The sequence below is a fragment of the Lithobates pipiens genome, unplaced genomic scaffold, assembly GCF_037356315.1.
Source record: "Lithobates pipiens isolate NorthernLeopardFrog02 unplaced genomic scaffold, aLitPip1_a1.2 Scaffold_13, whole genome shotgun sequence".
In the NCBI taxonomy this organism is placed as follows: domain Eukaryota; kingdom Metazoa; phylum Chordata; class Amphibia; order Anura; family Ranidae; genus Lithobates; species Lithobates pipiens.
The window spans coordinates 197140149-197164249 of NW_027507718.1; the positions used below are offsets into that span (position 1 = coordinate 197140149).

A 24101-nucleotide genomic window follows, 5' to 3' on the forward strand; every position below is an offset into this window, starting at 1 on the left:
GGACATATTCCCCAGAGAAGGGGACAAGAGGAAAGAAAAATAACTAAAAGTGAAAAAATGTGTATGTGTGCTACTAAGCTCACACAAATTAGAAAAAACTTTTTTCTTTTTACCAATAAGGTGAAATAAATATATTGTGGGGAGATGTTGATATCTTGCTCATTTTTTAAAAAGCCTTATTTTTAAAAAGCCTTATTTTTAAAAACATTTGTTAATAGGGCAGACTAGATAGAAAAAGTGCGGTGACAGGAAACTAATAGTGAAGTTGAATGGGGAACTCAGTGTGTAAATATGTACCTCATTTCAAGGCTTTGTATATGGCCTCACATGTTGCTAGGCATATTCTCCCATAGGGGGCAGACTTTTTTACTATGATGTCAAATAATAATTATTGATAGGGGGGTGGGGGAGGAAAACCTTCTAGGTTGTGGTTCGAATGTTATAATGTGATTTGTTGGTTTTTTTGGGCTGTATTGGTCCTGCCCTGAACCGATAATGTATAGTTATGAGTTTAGACTGGGGGAGTTTTAAAAATTCGTTAAAAAACAATTCAAATCCAGCTCTACATTCATTCCCTGGGGTTGGAGGGTATCTAAAATATATATCCATTTGGTTTCATTTCTGGATATTTTGATGGTTTTGTCCTCACCTCTCCAGTGGGCCTTTACTTTGTCAATACCATAAAATGTCATTTGTCCTGGGTCACGATTATGGTAATCCCTAAAATGTCTGGAGACACTGTGATTGGGGTACCCTTTTTTAATATTCCTAATATGTTCACCAATTCTAGTTTGGAGTTCTCTCGTGGTGCGTCCTACATACTGTCTAGAGCACGGGCACTCTATAATGTAGGTGACATAAGTGCTTTTGCATGTAATGAGCTCATTTATTCTATATTCTTTTTTATTTGAAGCTGACTGGAAAGTAGTTCTTTTCTTTTCAGTTTTTTTACTATTTCTACACGGGAGGCATTTCCCGCACCTGAAGAAACCTTTCAGATTGCCCCCTACTTTAATTTGTTTCGGGGGATCAATGGTGTTTTTAACAAGTTTGTTCCTCAGTGTAGGTGCCCTTCTGTAAATAAATCGTGGTTTTTTTGGGAGGATGTCTTTGAGTGTGTGATCTGCTTTCAAGATAGGCCAATGTTTCTTGATGATGGATTCCACCTCTTTATGTTGCCTATTGTATCCCGTGAGGAAAGCAACTGATGCGTTGTTAGTTCTCTCTTGTTTTTTATCTTCCAATAATTTGTTCCGTTCCATTTGTTTTATTTCATTTTTCAGTTTACGCAGGCCCCTTTCATCATATCCCTTATTTTTGAACCTTTCTATTATTATTTCCGCTTGTTGTTCATAGTCAGTGCTTCTGCTGCAGTTTCTGTAAAGTCGCATCAGTTGGCCTTTCGGTATGTTCCCCAACCATTTAGCATGATGACAACTATTTGTGGGAATGTAACCGTTACGGTCGGTGGGTTTGAAGAAAGTGCGTGTGTCCAGTTTGTTTCCTTCCTTGTATATTTGTAGATCTAAGTAATTTACACTGTTGCTGTTGTAATTACCAGTGAATTTTATGTTGTAAATATTATGGTTAATCTCGTTGAAAAATTCTTGGAGTTGTTCTGCTGTGCCACCCCATATTATCACGATATCATCTATATACCGTCGGTACATTTTGAGGTTCTCCCTATGTACACCATATATTTGCTCTTCCTCCCATCTATTGAGAAATAAATTCGCTACACTGGGGGCATATTTGGCCCCCATGGCTACACCTTTGATCTGATTATAGTATGTTCCCTTATACCAAAAATAATTGTGGTGCATTGCCATTTTAAGACCTTCCGTTAGATATTGTATTTGTTCTTGTTTTAGGTCAGACATCTGTTGTAATGCCCACTCGACGCTACTGAGCCCATCATCCTGTCTTATATTGGTGTATAACGATTCCACATCAATCGTGACCAATAGGTCTTTTTCTTGAATTGTCAGATTTTTCATTTCTCCAATCAGTTGTTTGCTGTCACGTAAATAAGACTTTCCTTTGATTACCAACGGTTGCAGGAAGCCATCAATATAGGCCCCTAATCTGGAGAACAAGGAATCGATCCCACTCACAATTGGTCGCCCAGGTGGGTTGCTCTGATTCTTGTGTATTTTAAGGACGTGGTATATAATTGGAGTTTTAGGTGCCTTCTGTATTAGATATCTGGATTCCTTTTTGTTTAAAATGCCGAGGGTTTTTCCTTTTTCTACAAATTTTTTAAGTTTCCTTTCGTATTCAGCTTTGGGATTTTTCTTCAGTTTCTTATAGGTGTTAGGGATGTTAAGTAAATTCTCCATTTCCCTCTCATAGTCCTGTTTGTTTAAAATTACCAGGCCCCCCCCTTTGTCCGCTGGTCTAATTACTATGCCTTTCTGTTTTTCTATCCGCTTAATGGTGTTCCATATGTTTTTTCCTTTAGTTCTTTTTACTTCCAAGTTCTTCAAATCGTTCTCCACCATCTTTTTGAAAACTTTTATATTCTCATCCTGCGTTACCTTAGGGTTGAATGTGGAGTTGTTCCTTAATTGAGAATGTTTGTATGGACCGTTGTCTTTGTCCCTGGTATTTGGCTTTGTTGGACCGAAAAACTTGGTGATATTAAGTTTCCTCACGAATTTTTGGAGGTCTATGTAAGTTTCAAATTTATCCAGACCTTTATCAGGTGCAAATTTCAACCCCATGTTTAAAATTCTGAGTTCCTCTTCTGTGAACACGACTTGGCTGAGATTGTAAATGCCATCTCCTATTGTTCTCTTCTTCTTTTTCTGGAGGCCTCCTCTCTTCCCCCTTGTGCGTTTTCTGTTTGCCAGTCTGATGGCCTGTATTGTTCCGCCCTTCTCTGTTGCCAAGGGCGTTCGTGTTCTCCATGGTTTCTCCTTGGGTTGTCTTGTCTGGTCCATCTCGGGTTCCAACCTCCATTTCTGTACTGGCTTCTTTGCTGGTTTCTTCCCGGGTATCGAAAAGGTCCTCCTTCTCTCCATGGGTTGTGGTAAGTGTCCGGTATTCTGGGTGGTCTGCGCTCCTGCCCCCTGTGAAAAAAATCTCTATTGTATCCCCTATTCCTATAAGGGGTGTATTGGGGGTATTCTCTCAGGGGTGAATACCTATTGGGATGTCTGGGGATATTTGGCGTATAGGGAGTGCGGTTGTCCCAATATCTGTTCTGAGTTTGTTCCCTAGGAGTTCTGCCTTCTGTTCTCCTATGTGCTGGGGTAGCAGGGGTGTTCTGTACAACCGTGTTACTTTGTGTCTGTATATCCCTTACCCAATGTTGTTCTTCTTCTTGTATATCATTTTCTCCTGATTCTTCCATCAGTGAAGTTTCATTTTCCACATCGCTGTAATTATTATCTGTCTGCCATTTGTAGACCTGCTGGTTTTTGTAGTCCAGTACGTCCCTTTTAAACTTTTTCTGTTTCTTCTGTTGCACTTCTTTGTCATACTTCTTTATAGTTTCTTGTAGTTCCCTTTCCTTGTTTAAGTATTCCTCTGTTTCTTTAAATGGTGTTAGTTGTTCTCTAAGTTGTGTGATCTCCATTTCTATGTTCCTTAATTTGTGTTGTCGTCTCATTACTATTTTTTGCAACAATTCGGTCTCACTTTGATTAAAGAACCTGTACCAATCATCCATCAATTGTTTATCATTAACTGCATCATTAGGAGAAACATCCCAGCGTAATCTTCTGGGTGTTATTTTCTCAGTTATGTACATCTCTAGTATGGCCACATCCCACCATACTCTCAATTGTTTTTCTAAGCAGTGTTTTAGATGTTTGAATAAACTTTCCAGGTCCTGTCGGATGACCACATGTTCTTGATTGAACACCTCCATTAAGTTAACTTTCCTACTATTGACATATTTAAAGATGTCCATTGCTGTGGCGCACCGGAGAGGAATTTAACCCTTGTTTTCACCAGTCACCTTGCTTCACCTTCCTATCTGATAAAAGTCTTATGCGTTTTTTCAGCAACTAGATGATGCGACTCTGAACAAATATTGTTATTTTTTTGGACATTATAACATATTTTGGATTGGACATTATATGATTTTTTTAATTTTTTTAATTTTTTTAATTTTTTTAATTTTTTTGATGTTTTCACTTGGTATCTTCACAATGTCCTTTTGATTGTCACTTTTTAGAATATAAGTATTGGCTCATTTACGTGAGCTAAAGCACTTTTTGTCAAAGCACCTACATTTTTAGTTGTGATAGATTAGTTGTAATTTTTATCATATCATTTACCACACTTGTGCATAGTCAATATTTTTTACCACACTTGTGCATAGTTACTATGTAGGATAACGGATACACATTTCCATTTACATATAGCTTTAATATCACATATACAGTGTATTGGTGAAATTCCCACATTGGGCTTCATTTTATGTAATTTTTATGTAATTTGTAGAGTATTAGCATTTTTAGTACACCATTTAGGTTTTAGCGCCAAAGCTTATTTTACTTTTCACATTTCTAATCTATTCCCATTTAGAGGGATAGGTTTCAAGCACAGGCAGCTTTAACCCTTCACAGTTCACTTTATTATAATCATTTTAACATTCACTTATTTAAACTTGTCTAGCAAACGGGTAAATTTGTCCATAGCGCAATCTTATCTTTTCTTTTTGCCTTTTTATCATTTTTTTTTTATTTAAAAAACAAACCAACCAATGTCTTCCTTAAAAAAAAAAAAAAAACGTAATTTTAAGTACGTTTGTTTGATTTTTGAATCGTTAGTGGGATCACATCGGCGTTCATTTTCAACCACAGCGACGGGAAAATTTGGAAATAGCAAACGTCTTGGTCAAAAGAATTTTCAGACAGTTTATTTGGTTTTTGTTCAGAAATTACATTTTAAAAACAGAATGTTAAAAACAAGTGAAACATTCAAACACTCTTTCATTCAGCTAATGTACAAAGATTTTTGTCTCAATATTCTGGTCTGAAAATTGATCCGTGTGGTCAGCATAAGGCTCGGTACACACCTATGCAGTTTGCTTTTGATCCTGTTTCTGTAGTGCTTTTTGCTGTGCGTTTTGATTTTTGTGCAGGTGATTTTGCTGCGATTTGTTTTTTTTTTTGGTCAATTTGTTCTTGGGCAGATTAAAAGCACAAATTGCTGCAAAACCGCATTACATGCTTTTTCTGCAGCTCCTCCATTGAAGTATATTGAACCAAAAAGTACAGTTTTTTTGTTTTTGTTTTTTCTTTTTAACTTAAAAGTCCCTGACCCTTTCCAAATACGCAGCGGCAGAAAAAAAGCATAGATGTGAACGTGTCCAATAGGAAACCATGTAAATGAACTGTAGTGCTTTTCAGCTAAAAACACACGTTAACCAGATCTAAGACATTTAGTAACATGATGGGGTTAAAAAAAAACTGAAAGTAGCCCGTTATAGTACAAAAAAAGGCAAATAATCGCTAATGTAAGGGGTTCAATTTCTTTTACTGTAGAACTGTGAAAGTAATATTTACAGTAGTGATTTGCTCTTTTTGTACTATAAAGGGCCAATTTTAGTTTTTTAACCCCATTATGTTACTGGCCGATTAATCGATTTTGAAGATAGTAATCGAGCGATTAGTTATTTCAGCCCTAGTGCACACTCTTAAACTAATACTTTGTTGAAGCACTATTTGATTTTATTACAGCACTCAGTCTTTTTGGGTATTAGACTATCAGCATGACACATCTTGACTTGCCAATATTTGCCCACTCTTCTTTGCAAAAACATTCCAAATCTGTCAGATTACGAGGGCATCTCCTGTTCACAGCCCCCTTCAGATCACCCCACAGTTTTTTAATCAGATTCATGTCTGGGCTCTGGCTGGGCCGTTCCAAAACTTTAATCTTCTGGTGAAGCCATTCCTTTGTTGATTTGGATGTATGCTTTGGGTCGTTGTTATGCTGAAAGATGAAATTCCTCCTCATGTTCAGCTTTCTAGCAGAAGCCTAAACGTTTTGTGCCAATATTGATTGGTATTTGGAACTGTTCATAATTCCCTCTACCTTGACTATGGCCCCTGTTCCAGCTGAAGAAAAACAGCCCCAAAGCATGAGGCTGACACCACCATGCTTCACTGTGGGTATGGTGTTCTTTTGGTGATGTGCAGGGTTGTTTTTACAGCCAAAAAGTTCAACCCTGGTTTGGGATTTAGCTGAACATTGGGTGAGACTGTCCACGGGACATAGTTCCCAGAGTTACCTGTTCACTGCTCTACATCCGCCACAGACATGTGGATATATCCCACTTGTATTACCTGCGTACTGCTCTTCTCTCTTCCCCCTCGCTCCCTTGGCAATCCGCGTACTGGCTGCCGGCTTTTTACAACTGCTTGAACCTGACCCCCCTCCCTGTGGATCTCAGTGCCTACTCATGAGTCAACTTTCCCAGTTCATCTACATTGCTTTATATTATAGTGGCCTATTTTCACATGGGCCTTCTGACACACTCGGTCCCCCTTACTGTTCATCATTGGCCAACATGGACCTACGCTGTTTTTTTTTGCCTCTATACATTGCTAGCTCCCATCAGTTCCCTGGTGTGTGTGTGGTGTTGAATGACTGAGAGCCCGGGTGAGTTTAATAGCTCATGACAACGTTGTTGTGAATGCTTTCATCTCTGATGTGCTGAAGGTTTGACTTTTTTCATAGTTTTGATTTGGATTGATACTTTTTGCAATAAAAAGGTTTTGCTCAATACACATGGCGCAATGAGTTTCCTTTTGGAGCCCCCTTCTTTCAGCTTTGGTTTTATCTGAACCAGTGTTACATTTTTTCTTAATCAGACCATAACACATTTTCCCACCTGCTTTTCGGAGACTTTAGATGTGTTTTTGCCAAATTTAGCCAAGCTTGGATATTTTTCTTCGCAAGAAAAGGCTTTAGTGTTGCCAGTCTACCCCAAAGCCCAAACATATGAAGAATACAGGAGATTGCTGTCACATGTAGCAGCACACAGGCAGCACTTGCCAGATATTCCTGTAGCTCCTTTAGCCACTTAAGTACCGCCCACCAAATATATACTGCAGCAGGGCAGCCCTATTGCACGAAATGAGGTACCCGTACATCGTTTCGTGCACTAAGCACTGCCCGTGCGCCAGCTGCACAGCAGAGAAGCAGATGCATGGGTCCGGTGCTCACTATGTCCGCCGACCACCCACAATAGCTTCTCAGAGAGAAAGAACGGGGATCTGCCTATGTAAACAAAGCAGATCTCCGTTCTGACAGGGGAGTAGAGAGATTGTCTGTTCCTAGTTATCAGGAACAGTGATCTATGTGCTTCCAGTCAGTCCACTCCCCCCCACAGTTAGAAACACCTACCTAGGACACACATAACCCATTGATCGCCCCCTAGGGTTAACACCTTCCCTGCCAGTGTCATTTATACAGTAATCAGTGCATATTTTTTGTTCTGATCACTGAAATAATGTCACTGGTCCCCAAAAAAAGTGCAAAAGGTATCCAATCAGTCCCCAAAAATAAAAAAAAGGATAAAAATATTTCAAAAATCTATCCCCAATTTTGTAGACGCTATAACTTTTGTGCAAACCAATGAATGTATGCCTATTGCAATTTTTTTACCAAAAATATATAGAAGAATACATATTGGCCTAAACCGATTAATACATTTGTTTGTTTTTTACAGTGTTAGAGCAAAAACTAAAAAAAAAATTGATTTTTCTTCCCAAATGGTCTTTTTTTTGTTTACAGTGCAAAAAAGAAAAACCGCAGTGGTGTTCAAATACCCCCAAAAGAAAGCTGTATTTGTGGGAGAAAAAGGACAAATTTTATTTGGGTGCAGTTAAATTGTCAGTTAAAGTAGCACAGTCGTATCGCAAAAAATAACCTGGTCATTAAAAAGGAGAAGTCCAGCCTGAGCTTTTTAGGCTGGGCTTCTCCTTTGGGTCATATGAGTGCAATTCATTTTGCACTCCATGACCTGTTTTCAGCAGAGATCGGTCTGAGGTCCGCTTTCTGTTGATGTCACTGCAATTAGTTGAGGCAGAGCATCATCCCGACTTTGGAAGTCTGGATTCGGCAGCTGCCTTGACTGATAGCAGTCTCAGTGAGCAGCCGAGACTGCGGCTCCCCGTCCCTCCACAGCTCAGTACTCCAATGAGCATGGAGGAACAGTGCAGGAGAGATGCTACCTGACAGTCAGCAGCCCTCTGCTCGGGGAGGAGTGAGAACCAAGCCATCAGTGATGTTCGGCGGCTCGGTTCTCAGTGCAGAGACACCGAGGGACAGCTGCAGCATCGGTCTGATGCTGCATCCACCTAGGCAAGTATGATTCTCAAAAAACAAAACCCACTTCTCTTAAGGGGTAAATCCTTTCAGAGCTGAAGTGGTTAATGTTGCTATACACCTCTTGGCAGCCTCCCTGACCAGTTTTCTTCTCGTCTTCATCTTCATTGGAGGGACGTTCAGTTCTTGGTAATGTCACTGTTGTGCAATATTTTCTCCACTTGATGACAGGAAATGCTTGGAAATTCTTTTGTACCCTTCTCCTGACTGATACCTTTTAATAATGGAATCCCTCTGATGCGTTGGAAGCTCTCTGCGGACCATGGCTTTTGATGAAGGATGCGACTAAGATAATGTCAGGAAAGACCTACAAGAACAGCCGAACTTTACTTGGGGTTAATCAGAGGCACTTTACAGTATGGCTGCAGGTGTGTACTGACTCCTATTTAACATGCGCTTGAATGAGATTGCTTAATTATGAACACTGCTACATCCTCAGTTTTAAGAGGTTGTACAAAATTATGCAACCACTTTTTTTTTTTTTACCCCCCCCCCCCCCCCAAAAAAAAAATAACACATTAACCAATTCAAGGCCAAGCCCATTTCTGAAACTTATTGTTAACAAGTTAAAATCAGTATTTTTTTCTAGAAAATTACTTAGAATCCCCAAACATTATATATGCTATTTTAGCAATGAGGCTAGAGAACATGGCGGTCGTTGCAATATTTTATGTCACATGGTATTTGCGCAGCAATTTTTCAAACGCAATTTTTTTTTTCAAAAATACACTCTTCTGAATTTAAAACTAAGAAAACAGGGATGTTAGCCCAATTTTTTTGTATATTGTGAAAGATGTTACGCCGAGTAGATAGATATCAAACATGTTACTCTTTCAAATTGCACGCACTCGTGGAATGGGGACAAACTACAGAATTAAAAAATCTCCATAGGTGACGTTTTAACGGTTATCAATTTAGAGTTACAGAGGAGGCCTTTTGCTAGAATTATGGTTCTCACTCTACTGGTTGTGGCGATACCTCACATGTGATTTGAACACATTTACAGGCGTGACATACGTATGCGTTTTCTTTGGTTAAAAAAATAAATTGAAAACCTGATTACATTCCTTGTGACAGCAATAAAAGTTAACATCCCTTGTGACAGTAAATAGGTGGTGGCAGGTAAATTTTATGGAGGGATCTGGGATTTAAAAGACCCCAAATCTCTCCTTTGCACTTGCGTTTTGGAACACTTTTTTTTTTTTTTTAATCTGCGAAATGGGCATTCGAGCAAACTGGAAGTGACGTTGCTTCGGTGTTACTACATCGGAGACACGACCAAAGCCCATTTCCGGCTTCGGTCGGACAGCGAAAGAGGCGGAACGTCCCCTCCCGCTGTTCATGAGAATGACCGAGCAGCTTATTAGCCGCATCAGCTGTTATAGAGAAAACACGACCGCCAGCTCTAAACAAAGCGGTATGGGTGTGGCTGCAGGCATCACCCGGTACAACCACTTTAACAAAATAACGTACAGGTACATTATTTTGCGTGAAGTGGTAAAAGGTGGAAAGCGTTCTGAAGTGAAGTGATTTATCTTTGTCTAATGTTTTTACATCACAGAAACCTTACATTTTAACAGGGGAGTGTAGACTTTTTATATCCACTCTACATTGCATACAAAAAGCTGAAACAAAGGTTTAAAAGTAGAACATACAATATTTTTTTGACTTTGCTCATAGTCATATATGGACATAACATGTCAGAGTAAGATGTTCTTTATAGAATTACACCATATATGTCAGCAGAGTAAAGTCATCTTTATAGAATTATGCCACGTTGATTTGTGTAGGATTGAAAAACTCACACTGCTGGGGAAGTTAGTAGAAATGTATTTTAATCTAACCCAAATTAAGCAGCTAATCACATTTTAATGATCATTGCATATAGCTTTTTGGAAAATGTTGCACTTTACCTTGTTGTCATGACAATTATTAAAACTCTCTGTTCCCACACCATGCGCCAAAAATCATCAAATGTTTTAGGCAAAGGACCTGGTTAAACAAAAAAAAAAAAAAAAAAAATCAATCATCAAGGAGTTGTCATTCCACAGTGCAGTTTACATCAAAAGTTACTGTAAAAAACTAAAACTAAAACCAAATAAGACTTTATTTCCCAGGCCCTTAAAATCTATCTGCAAGTAGCTGCAGTCATCCTTAGATTATCTTCAGAGTACCCTGAATTGTTCACAATACCATTTCTGGTTCCTCTACTGAATCCCACCATTGAAGGTAAAGATTAGTATCAGCTGTATGTTGCTATATGGGACTGAACTCACAAAATAAGTCTCTTACAAAAAAAAGAATGCCAGCAAGAAATGTATCAGAACCTAGTCGTGTAATGAAGATCTGTTAAATGCAGCCAATTTCTTTATATGCATAAAACTTTCAGGCAACCCACACACAATGATAGATAAGCTGAAAGCATGTGCAATTAATACATCTTACCTTGTGTTGCAATGTAGGCATTTTTCCTTTTATACCCGTCCATAAAACTGGCATTTATATAGTCAGTGGTCTGCAAAATCAAAGTGTTATAAAGTGTAATGGACTCATTAAATTTAGTCATTAATAAAATAATTTTTGTGTCAAGATCGGCAATAATTGCCAACAGTATAAACCCATTACAGCAGGTGGCTACAGAGTACGTGGAATTAGATTTATCACTACAGATTACAAACTTTCTAAAGGAGTAGAAAAAAACCTGTGTTAGTAAAAACCCAAAAGTGTGCAGCAGAATGTAAAAAAAAAAAATCCTTTGCATATTCGGATGAGTGACCTAAACAAAGTGTCATCTTACAATGGGGGAAATCATTTTTTGATCTCCTGCAGATTTTGTACGTTTGCCCACTTACAGAGAAATGAAGGGTCTATAATGTTTATCATAGGTATATTTTAAATGATCGAGACAGACAACCAAAAACACATAATAAAAATGTTATAAATGGAGTTGCAATTCAGTGAGTAAAAGAAGTATTTGATCCCCAAGCAAAACATGACTTCATACTAGGTGTAGAAATCCTTGTTGGCAAGCACAGAGGTAAGACATTTCTTCTAGTTGTGACCAGGTTTGCTACATCTCAGGAGAGCCTTTGGTCCACTCTTCACAGATCTTCTCTAAATCCGTAAGAGTTCTTGGTTGTCGCTTGGCAAATCGAAGTTTCAGCTCCCGCCATACATTTTCTATAGGATTAAGGTCTGGAGCCTGGTTAGTACACTCCATGACCCTAATGTACTTCTTCTTGAGCCAGTGCTTTGTTGCCTTGGCAGTGTGTTTTGGGTCATTGTCATGCTGGAAAACCCATCTGCAGTTTTCTGGCTGACGGAAGGTTCTAATCCAAGATTTTCCAAAACATGGCACCGTCCACTGGCCCCTCAATGTGGCAAAGACAGCTTGTACATTTAGCAGAAAAACAGCCCCAAAGCATAATGTTTCCACCTTCGTGCTTGACTATAAGGATGGTGTTCTTAGGGTCATAATAAACATTTTTCTTCCTCCAAACATGGCGAAGACGAGGTAATGCCAAAGAGTTCAATTTTGGTCTCATCTAACCACAGCACCAAATCATTTTGATGCTCATTGGCAATTTTTAGATGGGCATATACATGTGCCTTCTTGAGGGGGTGTTGCGGGCGTTGCAGGATTTCAATCTATGGCGGCGCATTGCATTACCAATATTTGTTTGGGGACTGTGGTCTTAACTGCCTTAAGATCATTCACAAGCTCCTCCTGTGTAGTTTTGGGCTGATCCCTCACTTTCTCTCATGATTATCCTTACCCCATGTGGAAAAACTTTGCATGGCGCTCCAGACCGAGGAAGATTGATGGTCATTTTGTATTTTTCCACATTTGCAAATAATCACGGTGTTATTCTCCCCAAGCTTCTTACTAATGGTCTTGCAGCCCATTCCAGCCTTGTGCAGGTCTACAATCTTGTCCCTGATGTCCATTTTCAGCTCTTTGGTCTTGCTCATTATGGTGAGGTTTGAATGGAAGGAAGAGATTCTGTGGACAGGTGACTTTTATACGCATAACAAGTTGTCATTAGGCCCACCTTCTTAAAATTGACAGGACTAATCTGTGTACCACATACTGTAACCAGTCTGTGGGAGCCAGAATTATTGTTAGTCGATAGCGGGATCAAATACTTATTTTGCTCACTGAACTTCAACTCAATTTATAACATTTGTAGCATGCGTTTTTCTCTGGATTTTTGGTTGATATTCTGTCTCTATCGTTTAAAATACACCTATGATAAAAAAAATAAAAATAATTATAGACCCTTCATTTCTTTGCAAGTGGGCAAACTTACAAAATCTGCAGGGGATCAAATAATTATTTCCCCCACTGTATTTACTAAGCTTAGTGAACATTCACTCTTGCAGAGGTTGGGAGAAAGCTTGTTTATTTAGAGGAGGGGGTGGCTGAGATAGGAAATATGGCACTAGTCCCTTTCACTTTAAATAGGTAATTTGGGCCCCTGCATGGAAATCTACACAAAGGAGTGAAAAGTTACAAACTGATCACCAATAGTAGGGGCATTGGAGCTTAGAAAGGATCAGATTTAGACCCTGTAAAAGTGTTAAAAAAATAAACAAAATTAAACAAAAAAAAAAAAAAAGAAAAAAAATCCTCAGGATGACATCAGATGACACTGTGCAAGCATCAAATTTGAAGTTTTAACTTTTGAAAATCAGACTTACAGTGAGGGAAAAAGTATTTGATCCCCTGTTGATTCTGTATGTTTGCCCACTGACAAAAATGATCAGTCTATAATTTTTATGGTATGTTTATTTTAAGAGTGAAAGACAGGGCAATAAAAATATCCTGAAAAATGCATTTCAAAAAAGTTATAAATTGATTTGCATTTTAATGAGTAAAATTTGTATTTTATCCTCAATCTACAAGATTTCTGGCTCCCATGTGTCTTTATATAGGCAATGAGCTGAGATTAGGAGCACTCTCAAAGGGAGTGCTCCTAATCTCAGCTTGTTGCCTGTATAAAAGACACCTGTTCACAGAAGCAATCAGATTCCAATCTCTCCACCATGGCCAAGACCAAAGAGCTGTCCAAGGATGTCAGGGACAAGATTGTAGACCTACACGAGGCTGGAACAGGCTACAAGACTATTGCCAAGCAGCTTGGAAAGAAGGCGAAAACAGTTGCTGCGATTATTCACATAATGGAGGAAACACAACATAAAACTCAATTTACCTTATCTGGGGCTCCATACAAGATCTCACCTCGTAGAGTTTCAATGATCGCGTGAGGAATATGCCCAGAATGGGAGAATCTGGTCATTGATCTCAAGGCAGCTTGGACCATAGTCACCAAGAAAACAATTGATAACACTACGCTGTGAAGGACTGAAATGGTGCAGCACCCGCAAGGTCCCCTTGCTTAAAGTGGAGTTCCACCCAAAAATTGAACTTCTGCTTTAAGGGAGGTGACCCCGACATGCCACATTTGGCATGTCTTTTTGGGGGGGGGGGGTACCCTCTTTTCAGGCATAGCAAGGGAAGATCACCACCCCCCCTCCCTCTCGGCAATCACCTGGGACACGTCACAGGTCCCTGATGATTGCCCGGCCAGTCACGGTGTGGCTCGGGCAATGGGTGCCCGGCTGTAAAACCACAGCCGGGCACCCACAATTACAATGCTGGTGCCGCAGAGAGGAGGGGAAGACTAGCGGGGCATCGCTCCCCCACATTGCTGGACCCTGGGAAAGACAAGTGTCTGATTGTTAAAAGTCAGCAGCTGCAGTATTTGTAGCTGCTGACTTTTACTTTTTTTTGTTTATCCGAACTCTGCTTTAAGACAGCACATGTACAGGCCTGTTTGAAGTTTGCTAATGATCATCTAAATGTTTCAGAGGAGAACTGGGTGAAAGTGCTGTGGTCAAATGAGACCAAAATTGAGATCTACCATTAAAATTATACACTGATAATTTTTTTTGTCATTGGACAAACATACAAAATCAGCAGGGGATCAAATACTTTTTTTTCCCCCCTCACTGTATCTTAGAGTTATACCACCAATTTATGCAAATGTTTTTTTCACTGCATGCTCCACAACCTAGTTCACTTTGAGTTTTACCTGCTAGGTTACATAAAAGTCACACTGAGGCGGATGTTCTTAATATTAAATATCTGGGGTGCATGCAAATTATGTAAATACTGTCTTAGTAGACTACAATAAATTGCATTTTCTTAAATTACCCACTATTTACCCCCCAAAAAAATAAGAAAATATATGTATCCATATATTTGCTACTGAACAAAAGTCCAAATCTTTACAGATAATTTTTATATATATATATATATATATATATATATATATATATATATATATATACATATACACACATACATACACACACACACACACACATTATATATATATATATATATATATAGGGACAGTCTACAACACTTAAAAGATGTGTGCAAGACCTTGCAAAAAAAAAAAAAAAAAAAAAAAACGCTCTGGCATTAAAGTGGTTAAATATCACTTGCTTTGCTCTATTAAATAGGCCTGTGGAATATTTTTTTTTTTATACATGGTTCTGAAACACTGGCGAAATTCAATCATATTTCTAATTGATTCAAATGGATACTTGTGTTAAGGATGTATGTACCCCTTTACTGCAAAAAAAAATATAAAGAAAAAAGAAAAAAAAAAAAAAAAGGTACTAAAGCAACTGATGTAATCTATAAATAAAGCATGTATCTATTAGACCATCAAAATGGTGCAATACAGCTGGAGCCAAAGCTAAACTGGTGAAAGTACATTTTTCTTCTAAACTAATGTATTGCCATCTTGTGGCACACTTGCCTATTGCACTGGAAAGTGCAACAATTTTTGTTTAGGAAAACAAAGTCGTATACGCTGACAGGATTTTACACCCCTTTCACACCAGGGCGTTTTGCAGGCGCTATAGCGTTAAAAATAGCGCCTGCAATCCGCCCTAAAGAAGTTACACCATTGTGTGTAGTGTGAAAGCCCGAGGGCTTTCACACTACAGTGGTGCACTGGCAGAACGTCAGAAAAAAGTCCTGCCAGCAGCTTCTTTGGAGCGGTGAAGGAGCGGTGTGTTTACCGCTCCTCCACTGCTGCTCCCCATTGAAATCAATGGGGCAGCGCTGTATTACCGCCGGCAAAACGCCGCTATTGCGGCGTATTGCCGCCGGTTTTAACCCTTTCGCACCCGCTAGCGGGGGTAAAAGCACCCCGCTAGCGGCCAAAATGCGCCGCAATTCCGGCGGTGAAACTCCGCTAAAAATAGCTGCGTTTTACCGCCGACGCAATGGGCGGTGTGGTGTGAAAGGGGTCTTAAAGTTCAGGACAAACTGTTACCTTTCCTAAACTGAATGCGAATAGGACACTCTGCCTACATAAGGACCATCTGTACTGTTTCAGCTTTGTAATAGAACAGGAGGAGTATCATTTACATCCCTTTAGCAGTAAAAGACCCACAGAGCATTTAAGCTAAGGTAAAAAATAGCAAAAAATAAAAATTCTGCTGAGGTATATGTTGTAAGCCTACATTTAATACGGCAATATTACACTTTGTATGAGCTTACCTCATCTGTTCCAATAAGACCTAACTTAACCCTTGACTGGTCCAGGCACAAGACATCACTATATCTATTCTTTGATTGATTGTAAGGCTTCCTGTGGAAAAAAGACATTAAAGCTTGTGTTACCAACATGTAAACCTAATCCACCAATATTACTATAGTACCTTAAATTCCTTCAGATTTAGCTGACATAAACCTAAGAGTTTAGCCGTGTAAAAACAAAATCCTTTCTGGGGAACTCTTTGTAATTTAAAAAGGTTCTCCAGGAAGTTGAAACATTTCAAAATAGATTTTAAGAAAGAAAAGGTCATAGTAGACCCTTGCTTAATCACCTCTAGTATGGGGCAATTCTGACATTTCTCTCATACAGGCAAGAAACATACACTATATATATATATATATATATATATATATATATATATATATATATATATATATATATATATATATTTTTTGCTAGAAAATTACCTAAAACCCCAAAACTTTATTTTTTTTATAAGCAGATACCCTACAGAATAAAATGGCTCTTGTGGTTTATCAAAATGTACATTTTCAGGAACAAATACACAATATAATACCATAATGTAAAAGATGATGTTACGCTGAGTATATAGATACCCAACATGTCGTACTTTAAAATTGTGCACGCCCAGGGAATGGTGTCAAAGTAAGGTGTGGTGCTAGAATTTTTGCTCACTCTGATGGCAATAGCTCAAGTGTGGTGTGATAAACATGTACATGTGCGTGTAGTGCCCCTACAGTCCCTTATTTAAAATGTATTTTTTTTTTTATTAAACTTTATTGCCACCACAAGGGATAAAAATCCCTTGTGATAGCATAGGCTGTGACAGGTCCTCCTTATGGAGAGAGCTGGGATCTATTAGAAGGGGACATCCTTTCCCCACTACTTTTCATAATTTCTCTAGAACCCCTATTACAACACATTAGGCTAAACCTGGACATCAAAGGGCTCGAAACAAGTACAGATCACCATAAGATCGCGGTGTATGCAGACGACCCATTTTACATTTCAGACCCACATATTTCTCTCCCAGTTCTAGTGACAGCAATACGCCAATATGGAGCGCCATCAGATTTTAAAATGAACTTGCAAAAGTCAGAATCACTGAACATTTCTCACTCCTAGCGCACCGGCTTCCCTCAGTAGCAATTTTCCCTTCCGGTGGACCCCTCAGGCTATCCAATACCTGGGCACCAAGATTCCCACGGATTTGCACCTCATCAACTTAATTTTAAGCCACTCCTGAGCATTTACGCCTCTGACCTGGACAGATGGAAGAGGCTGGCGGTCTCATGGTTTGGTAGATGTAATGTCCTAAAAATGAATATCATGCTGAGACTGCTTTACCTCTCACAAGCACTACCAGTTGGGATACCATGGGATTTCTTTCCTGACCTACATGCAATTCTTATCAAATAAGTGTGGCAGGGCAAACCATCGCAGCTCAAGAGATCTCTCTTGCAACAACCAAAATCCAAAAGGAGGGATCAGTCTCCCCGACCCAGCCTTGTATTATACAGCAGTCCACATGAACAGAGTGGTGGACTGGTGCAGGCATTCACAGCATAAAGTTGTGGGTCGGCTTGGAACAGGAAGCAGTACCGGTCCCCCTGGGAGGTTTTCCCTGGAGTGGAACTCGTTCTCCCAGACTCTACCTTTCACATCTTAGTCGAGCCCACCTTACAGGAGCTTCATAGATACTTTAAGATAGCGGAAGTGACCAGCTTTCCCTCTCCGTTGGCACCTGTAATTGGATACCCAGACTTTTTACCAGGCATTTCCGACAGATCCTTCTGGCCCAACCCAGATCAGGGCCTAGTTAGAGCCTCAGTTTTCTTGGGACCGTCTGAATGGAGCAACCCCTCGAGCATATACCCTAGCTTTAATTCCTCCATTTTGGGAAGATGGAAGATTTGGCAACTATCACATTTTCTCAGCTCTCTCCCAGGGATCGGAGGCTTCCGCAGACAACTTATGTAGTTTGAAGAATTATACCTGGGAGAAGAACCAATTCAGAAATCTCTTTCATACTCATACAACACCTTATTGACGCACACGTCCCAACAGGATCCCCCGTACCTGAGAAAATGGAAGAGGGATCTTAACACCACACATTCTCAGAAGATAAAAAAAAAAAAAAAAAAAAAAAAATCAAATCCTCTTTTTTGCGCACAAGTCCTCCTTATGTAGCAAGTACCGAGAAATGACCTACAAAATACTGACACGTTGGTACAGGACCCCTTCTGTACTTGCAGCCATATTCCCGGGACGTAGTCCCCTATGCTGGAGATGTGGCACACAGACAGGCACGTTGCTTTATATCTTCTGGGAGTGCCCAGCTTTGACTCCTTTCTGGGGACAGGTATTGGGAATCATCCACAAGCTCACTGGTTTTGCTCTTCAGGACAATCCACCTGCAATTCTTCTGAACCTGACCCCTATGTCCAGTAAGCGTTATCGTAAATCCCTGTTGAAACACCTCCTGAACACAGCCAGGGCGTGCGTCCCCAGTATGTGGAAGCAACAGTCCCCACGGATGGTGATACAGTGGTTTGTTAGAGTTGGCAATATACAGCGGATGGAACATCTCACAGCTGCCTTAGGGGAAAGGGAGGAAGAACACAACACTCGATGGACACACTGGGATGTGTTTCGATTTTCAAATGAATACCAATCCTACGTTTGAGTACTCTGTCCTCTGACAGCTCAGAGTTGGGGATCGTCTGCCTTGCCAGAACTCCTTACCCAACCTCTTTCCTCCCCCCTTTTACCTCTGCCCTTTCCTCTCTCACTTTGACACTTGGCATCAGATCACTGTGATACGTTAGCTTGATGCCTGATCAGTAGGGATAATCTAGCAGTGCCCCACTGGGGATCCCTTTTCCCCTGAATGGCTTTACTGAATAATTTGCACAGGCACATGGAAACCATGTTCAATTTATCTTTGCTTTTTCTTTTGGTTGAAGGTGGCCTCCACAGCCCTGATGGGAATCTCCTACGGGATTAACACGTCCCAGTGGAACCTGACTGCCTTAATTTCAATGTACATTTAACCTGTTTGTGCATGTATATGAAAAGCTAGTAACAGATACAGTTCAGTGTCATATATTGTTTCTTACTTGTTTGTATAAGCCCCAATCCTTAGAGAGTTAAAAAAAAAAAAAAAAAAAGGGGGGGGGGGGGGACAGCCTTCTGCCACCTGTAAAAGTGATAAGGCGGCTGTTTAGGCACTCGGATCATTTTTACATCGTAAGGAATTGCCAGCTGAAGAAAATATCAGGATTGGTTAAGCTTTAACATAAAGCTATATAATAAAAGCCTTGCTGGAACAGATTAAGGGTCATCAAAAAGATGAAATGCTTTCTTGGAGAAAATGCTCTTCTAAAATGCCTCAAGTGCTTGTCACATATCAAAAGCCTAAGCATTTAAACCAAAAGCTAAAGGCTTTTGATAAGGTTAGCAATACTCCAGGAAAAAAAGTCATACTGTCACTTAAACCTAGTACACACGGGCCGAATGTCAGTCGGCATCGGCCAGTTCAATAGAAACCTTCTGCCGACTGGCTCACTATTAGCGCTCTCAGCCAATGGCGTCAAAGGGGGCCGTACCCCTCGTCAGAACAGAATAGCTCAGTGGGGAGATTGCTGTACTAACATTGCGTTAAGTTTTTCTTCATTCAGCACACTCGAGTTGAATGGAAAAAAAAAAACAAAAAAACCTACTAGTAGTGTGTACAAGCTTTAGACTGTCCTTTGCCCACGCCAACTTCATGCTAATGCCCAACTCAACTCTAATAATTGCTCTTTGTAGGACTTTGAAGGCAACTTCTAACCAAAAAAGAAGATTAAAATAATTAACATTTATTTTCTTGATTTAAAAAGCACAAATATTATATTATAAAATATTGTACAAAATTATACAATGTTATATGTGATGTAATAGATATGGTTCAAATCTTAAAATCGAGAAAAAAAGTATTTTAATCTTATTTTTGGGTTAAAAGTTGCCTTCAAAGTTCCACAAAGAGCAATTGTGGTTTTTCCAGATAAAATTAACAAGAATGTTGGAAACCACACCCAGAGTCGCACACAACTGTAATCTTAAAACATAATTGCCCCCCTACTTTAAATTAACACCACTTAATGTGTCTCAAACTCCTAATTTTCCTCCTCTACCAAACTCATGACTTACTAACATCCTTGGACTTCTAAAATAATATATATATATATATATATTTTTTTATTTTATTTAATGGGTCAATCTAACTTTTACCACAATCATGACAAAATCGCACAACGATTTGAGTGCCATTGAAAATAACGGGGACTGCCAAGGATTCCCGCGATTTGTGGCAATGCGGAATCGCGGGCTGATCCTGCCCACGATCTGGAATGCCATAGAGTTAACGGATCCTCAGTCTCACTTTGTGCAGAGAAGTTTCTCTTGTGGGAAATTAATCTAAGTACAAGCAGACAGAGTGATCATCACTGGGGCAGGTAACAGCACAGTTAAACTTTTACACACACACACACACACACACACACACACACACACAGTGGTTGCCACCATGTGTTTAAACAGAAATGCTCAGTGGTCACATCTTTTGTTGCAATTCTGACCTTAAAGTGGTTGTAGATCCTCCTCTCTTGCTGGAGCACCAATCGGCAACGGATTCCCATTGGGGCACTAGTACGGGATTGGTTCCAGAGACCCACCGCTGCATTCATTGATAAATACAGTGGGACTCAGTCTCCGCCCCCCCCCCACTGGAGTTGATTGACAGGAGTGGTAGCCAATGGCTCCCGCTGCTATCGATCTGCCCAGGGATGAGGGACAAAGCCTGGAGAGCCACAGCGGGACAACACATGTGATTCGCACAGGAATTGCAATGCATGCCTGTGCAAATAACATGCGATGTCTGGGCGTTGTGATTTGAGCCATTTTGTATGGCACAAATTGCACCGCATTCATACTAAAATGGTGCAGGACCCTTTTTGCGGCACATGGAATCAGACAGCATATGTGTTCACACCCATGCAATCCAATTCTGGCAATCACACTACTCTTTGCGTGCTGTTTCGGGATGTTGTTAATTTAGAATTTTGATGGTAAGCGATGGTAATTGCTCCCCAACAAGAGCATTTACACATAGAACATAAGCTATTAAAGCATGCCACCCATGCATTCAGGGATTAGAGCAGTCTCCCTACACTGTGTTTATTAAAAGAAAAAGCCATGTAGCCTGTGATGGCAGGATATTCCCCTGCTTCTCCCTCCTCTAAGCTAACAGCCTGGCTGCAGACGGCACTGTCCACTGTGAACTCTTTCCTGTGAAGACCAGAAGTTTAGAAAAGCAGACAAAAAGCAGGAGCCGGTAGCACTGAATATTTTAAACAGCAAGTGCTGTACTTGAAAGGTTTTCCCATTGGCCTTCTGCTCCATATAATATAGGCATGTTTGATTGCCATTTTCTTATACGTTACTGTAGTCATGCATTAGGAATACAACTTCATTACAGTCAGATTTATTGAATATGAACCAGAGATGGACTTTGGTCTTGGTTCGTTTTTTTTGTTAAATATCAGACTGTGTGCGGCTTTAAAACTGAGCTGTCAGACTATTTACAATATGGCATTTTACGTTAAGACCTAATTATAAGTCTTGAGGCTTTGCAGATACTGGGCCAAGTAAGATACATGATGTTTCTATATTCACTCTAACTGACCCGTTTTGCACATGGTCTCTATAACAGCTGGACTAATGTGTCACCGCTCATGAAAGCTTAGCACAAACATGAGAAGTCCAATGGCTTTTTTTTCCTTTTCCATTATGCCTCATTTTCATTATAAACATAAAACTTGAGAGAGCTATATATTTACACACACACACACACACACAGTCTGAATAATAATAAAAAAAATAGCAGCACAACTTTGTAAAATGTTTAGTCAAGGCATTTGTTTTCCTTAGTTCTAAGCCAAGAGACCCAGTTCAGGCACTCGCAACAAGCCTTCAGAAATCAGGATAGACAAAACTGCCAGAGCTCTGTTCCTGTACTGGCCCCACCTGAATAGCAGAGTCCTGTTCTAGCTGAAATCCAGAGGAGTGGGTCAATTCCGACTGCAGGAACGTCACAGGGGGAACATCTGAACCCAAAAATATAATATATTGCAGCTTACTAATCCTTAAATGTGGTGGCTGCGTTAGTTTCTATTAATTTTTTTCCTTCATTTTTGATTGGTGATCCAGCTGACTTAGGGTGGCTATACTCACTTGTTCATTGTATCTATGGAGAAGAAACAAGCATAACAGAACGGAAAGAGACACCCATTCTCCCAAGGACACAAAGGGAAACCAAGCGGGTGGGAGGCGTTTTAGCATACAGGGGGCTGGCCTTCAGTCTTTGTGTCTCCTGTAGGCAGTACCATAGCCTAGGTAGCTTATTATAATCAAGCTATGTCCCCAACGAACAATAGAGAAAGTGCCTGGAGTTTAAGGTTGCAGATATATCATACCTTTGCCTTGTACTTCAGATCCCATTGAGACCCATCCCATAATAGAACCCATTTTGATACAAAAGGGAATTAACCAAGTAAAGGATAGGGTACTGCAGTAGACAAAACCACAAAAGAACCATTATCACTACCTGTTGAGTGTTCACTGATAATACCAGAAAGATGAATATGTACTGTATATATCGTCTCCCCATACACGGTTTTGCTTGACAAAGTCATACACAATGACGAGGAAATGCGCTGCGACTATAGCTTGATCTCTGCAGCCACTGGCTACCGCCTCTGTCATCTCTTCCCTTACCTTTCAGTGAGACCTAGGATTTGAGTTAGTCACCAATGATGACCATCAACAAGATTGCCATAATCTCCCTTCCAGGCAGGTGACATGTGTATAAATGTAAAATATATTACCGATTATATATATATATATATATATATATATATATATATATATATATATATATATATATATATATATATATATATATATATATATACACATACATACACACACACACACACACACACACACACACATACATATATACACACACACACACACATACACATACACCAACTTTGCTTTAGCACACATGTACTAGACCAGGGGTCTCCAAACTAGGGCCCTCCAGTTGTTCAGGAACTACAATTCCCATCATGCCTAATCATGTCTGTGAATGTCAGTTTTACAATGACTCATGGGATGTGTAGTTAAACAGTTGGAGGGCTGTAGCTTGGAGATCCCTGTACTAGACACACACAATTATATATTTATTATATCTCATTCTAGTAGTTTGAGATATAGTATTATAGCGGATCACAACAGAAGGTATTAACAGGGCTCAAGAGTTAAGGTTCGTGCACACAAGAAAAGAAGAAGAAAAAAAAAAGAATAAAGTATAAGAAAATCAAAAGTTAAATCTCGTACGAACGATCTGCCAATTTTCAGATCTTTAGTATGGTATTTTATACAGCAGATTACAAATTTTCGTACGACAAACTTGTGCAGGCTATCAAATTGTAATCGAACGTGAATTAGTACAGTTTTCGTCCGAAACAAATCTTAAGAGCAAGACTATGCATGCTCAGAAACAAATACATACATACAAAACAATTGAATGTATTAAATCATTTCTGAAGCTGAATTCTGTCGTACGAGAATTTTACTTATCTTCACTTTCGATATGAGACTAGCATGCAACAAAAAACGTATGAACATTCATCCGAAAATCTGATCGTGTGTGCAAGGCTTTACTCACCACCAGTTGCCCCACCCAACCCCTACCCTGCTGCTAAACACGCCCTCATAAATGATCTCATGAAATGGAACTGTTAAATGTTTTAACAAGTCAGATAAAGGAAATAATTGCAGATTGCTGGTATTGGTTATTCTTAATTTTTTTTCCTTAAGTGTAATAATTATATGCTTCTTAGCTATTTGGATAAGGGTTTTTACACCCCAAGTTCAGCTTTATTATATAAACTGAATATAATTTTTTCTTTAAACACTGCTAAAAACAACACAAAGCAGATATAAACACCAGAACAGTTTAGTTTGATGCAGTAATAGTCATAGATTTCTTGATGTGTGCCCTGAAAAACAATAATAGTGAAGTTAGTCAGTCTAAAAAAGCCC

The 24101-nt window shown here is 39.5% G+C and overlaps 1 protein-coding gene across 2 annotated transcripts in view; it reads right to left on the reverse strand.

Annotated features, from left to right (window-relative positions):
* LOC143974562 (tyrosine-protein phosphatase non-receptor type 9-like) overlaps window positions 1-24101 on the reverse strand; it is a 106776-nt gene that overhangs the window by 13860 nt on the left and 68815 nt on the right. For both annotated transcript variants that reach the window (XM_077476092.1, XM_077476091.1), the window contains 3 exons: window positions 15932-16022; window positions 10795-10864; window positions 10263-10341 (listed from right to left, as the gene is read on the reverse strand). In XM_077476092.1, coding sequence (XP_077332218.1) covers window positions 10263-10341; window positions 10795-10864; window positions 15932-16022 — 240 coding nt within the window. The remainder of the gene's footprint in view (window positions 1-10262; window positions 10342-10794; window positions 10865-15931; window positions 16023-24101) is intronic.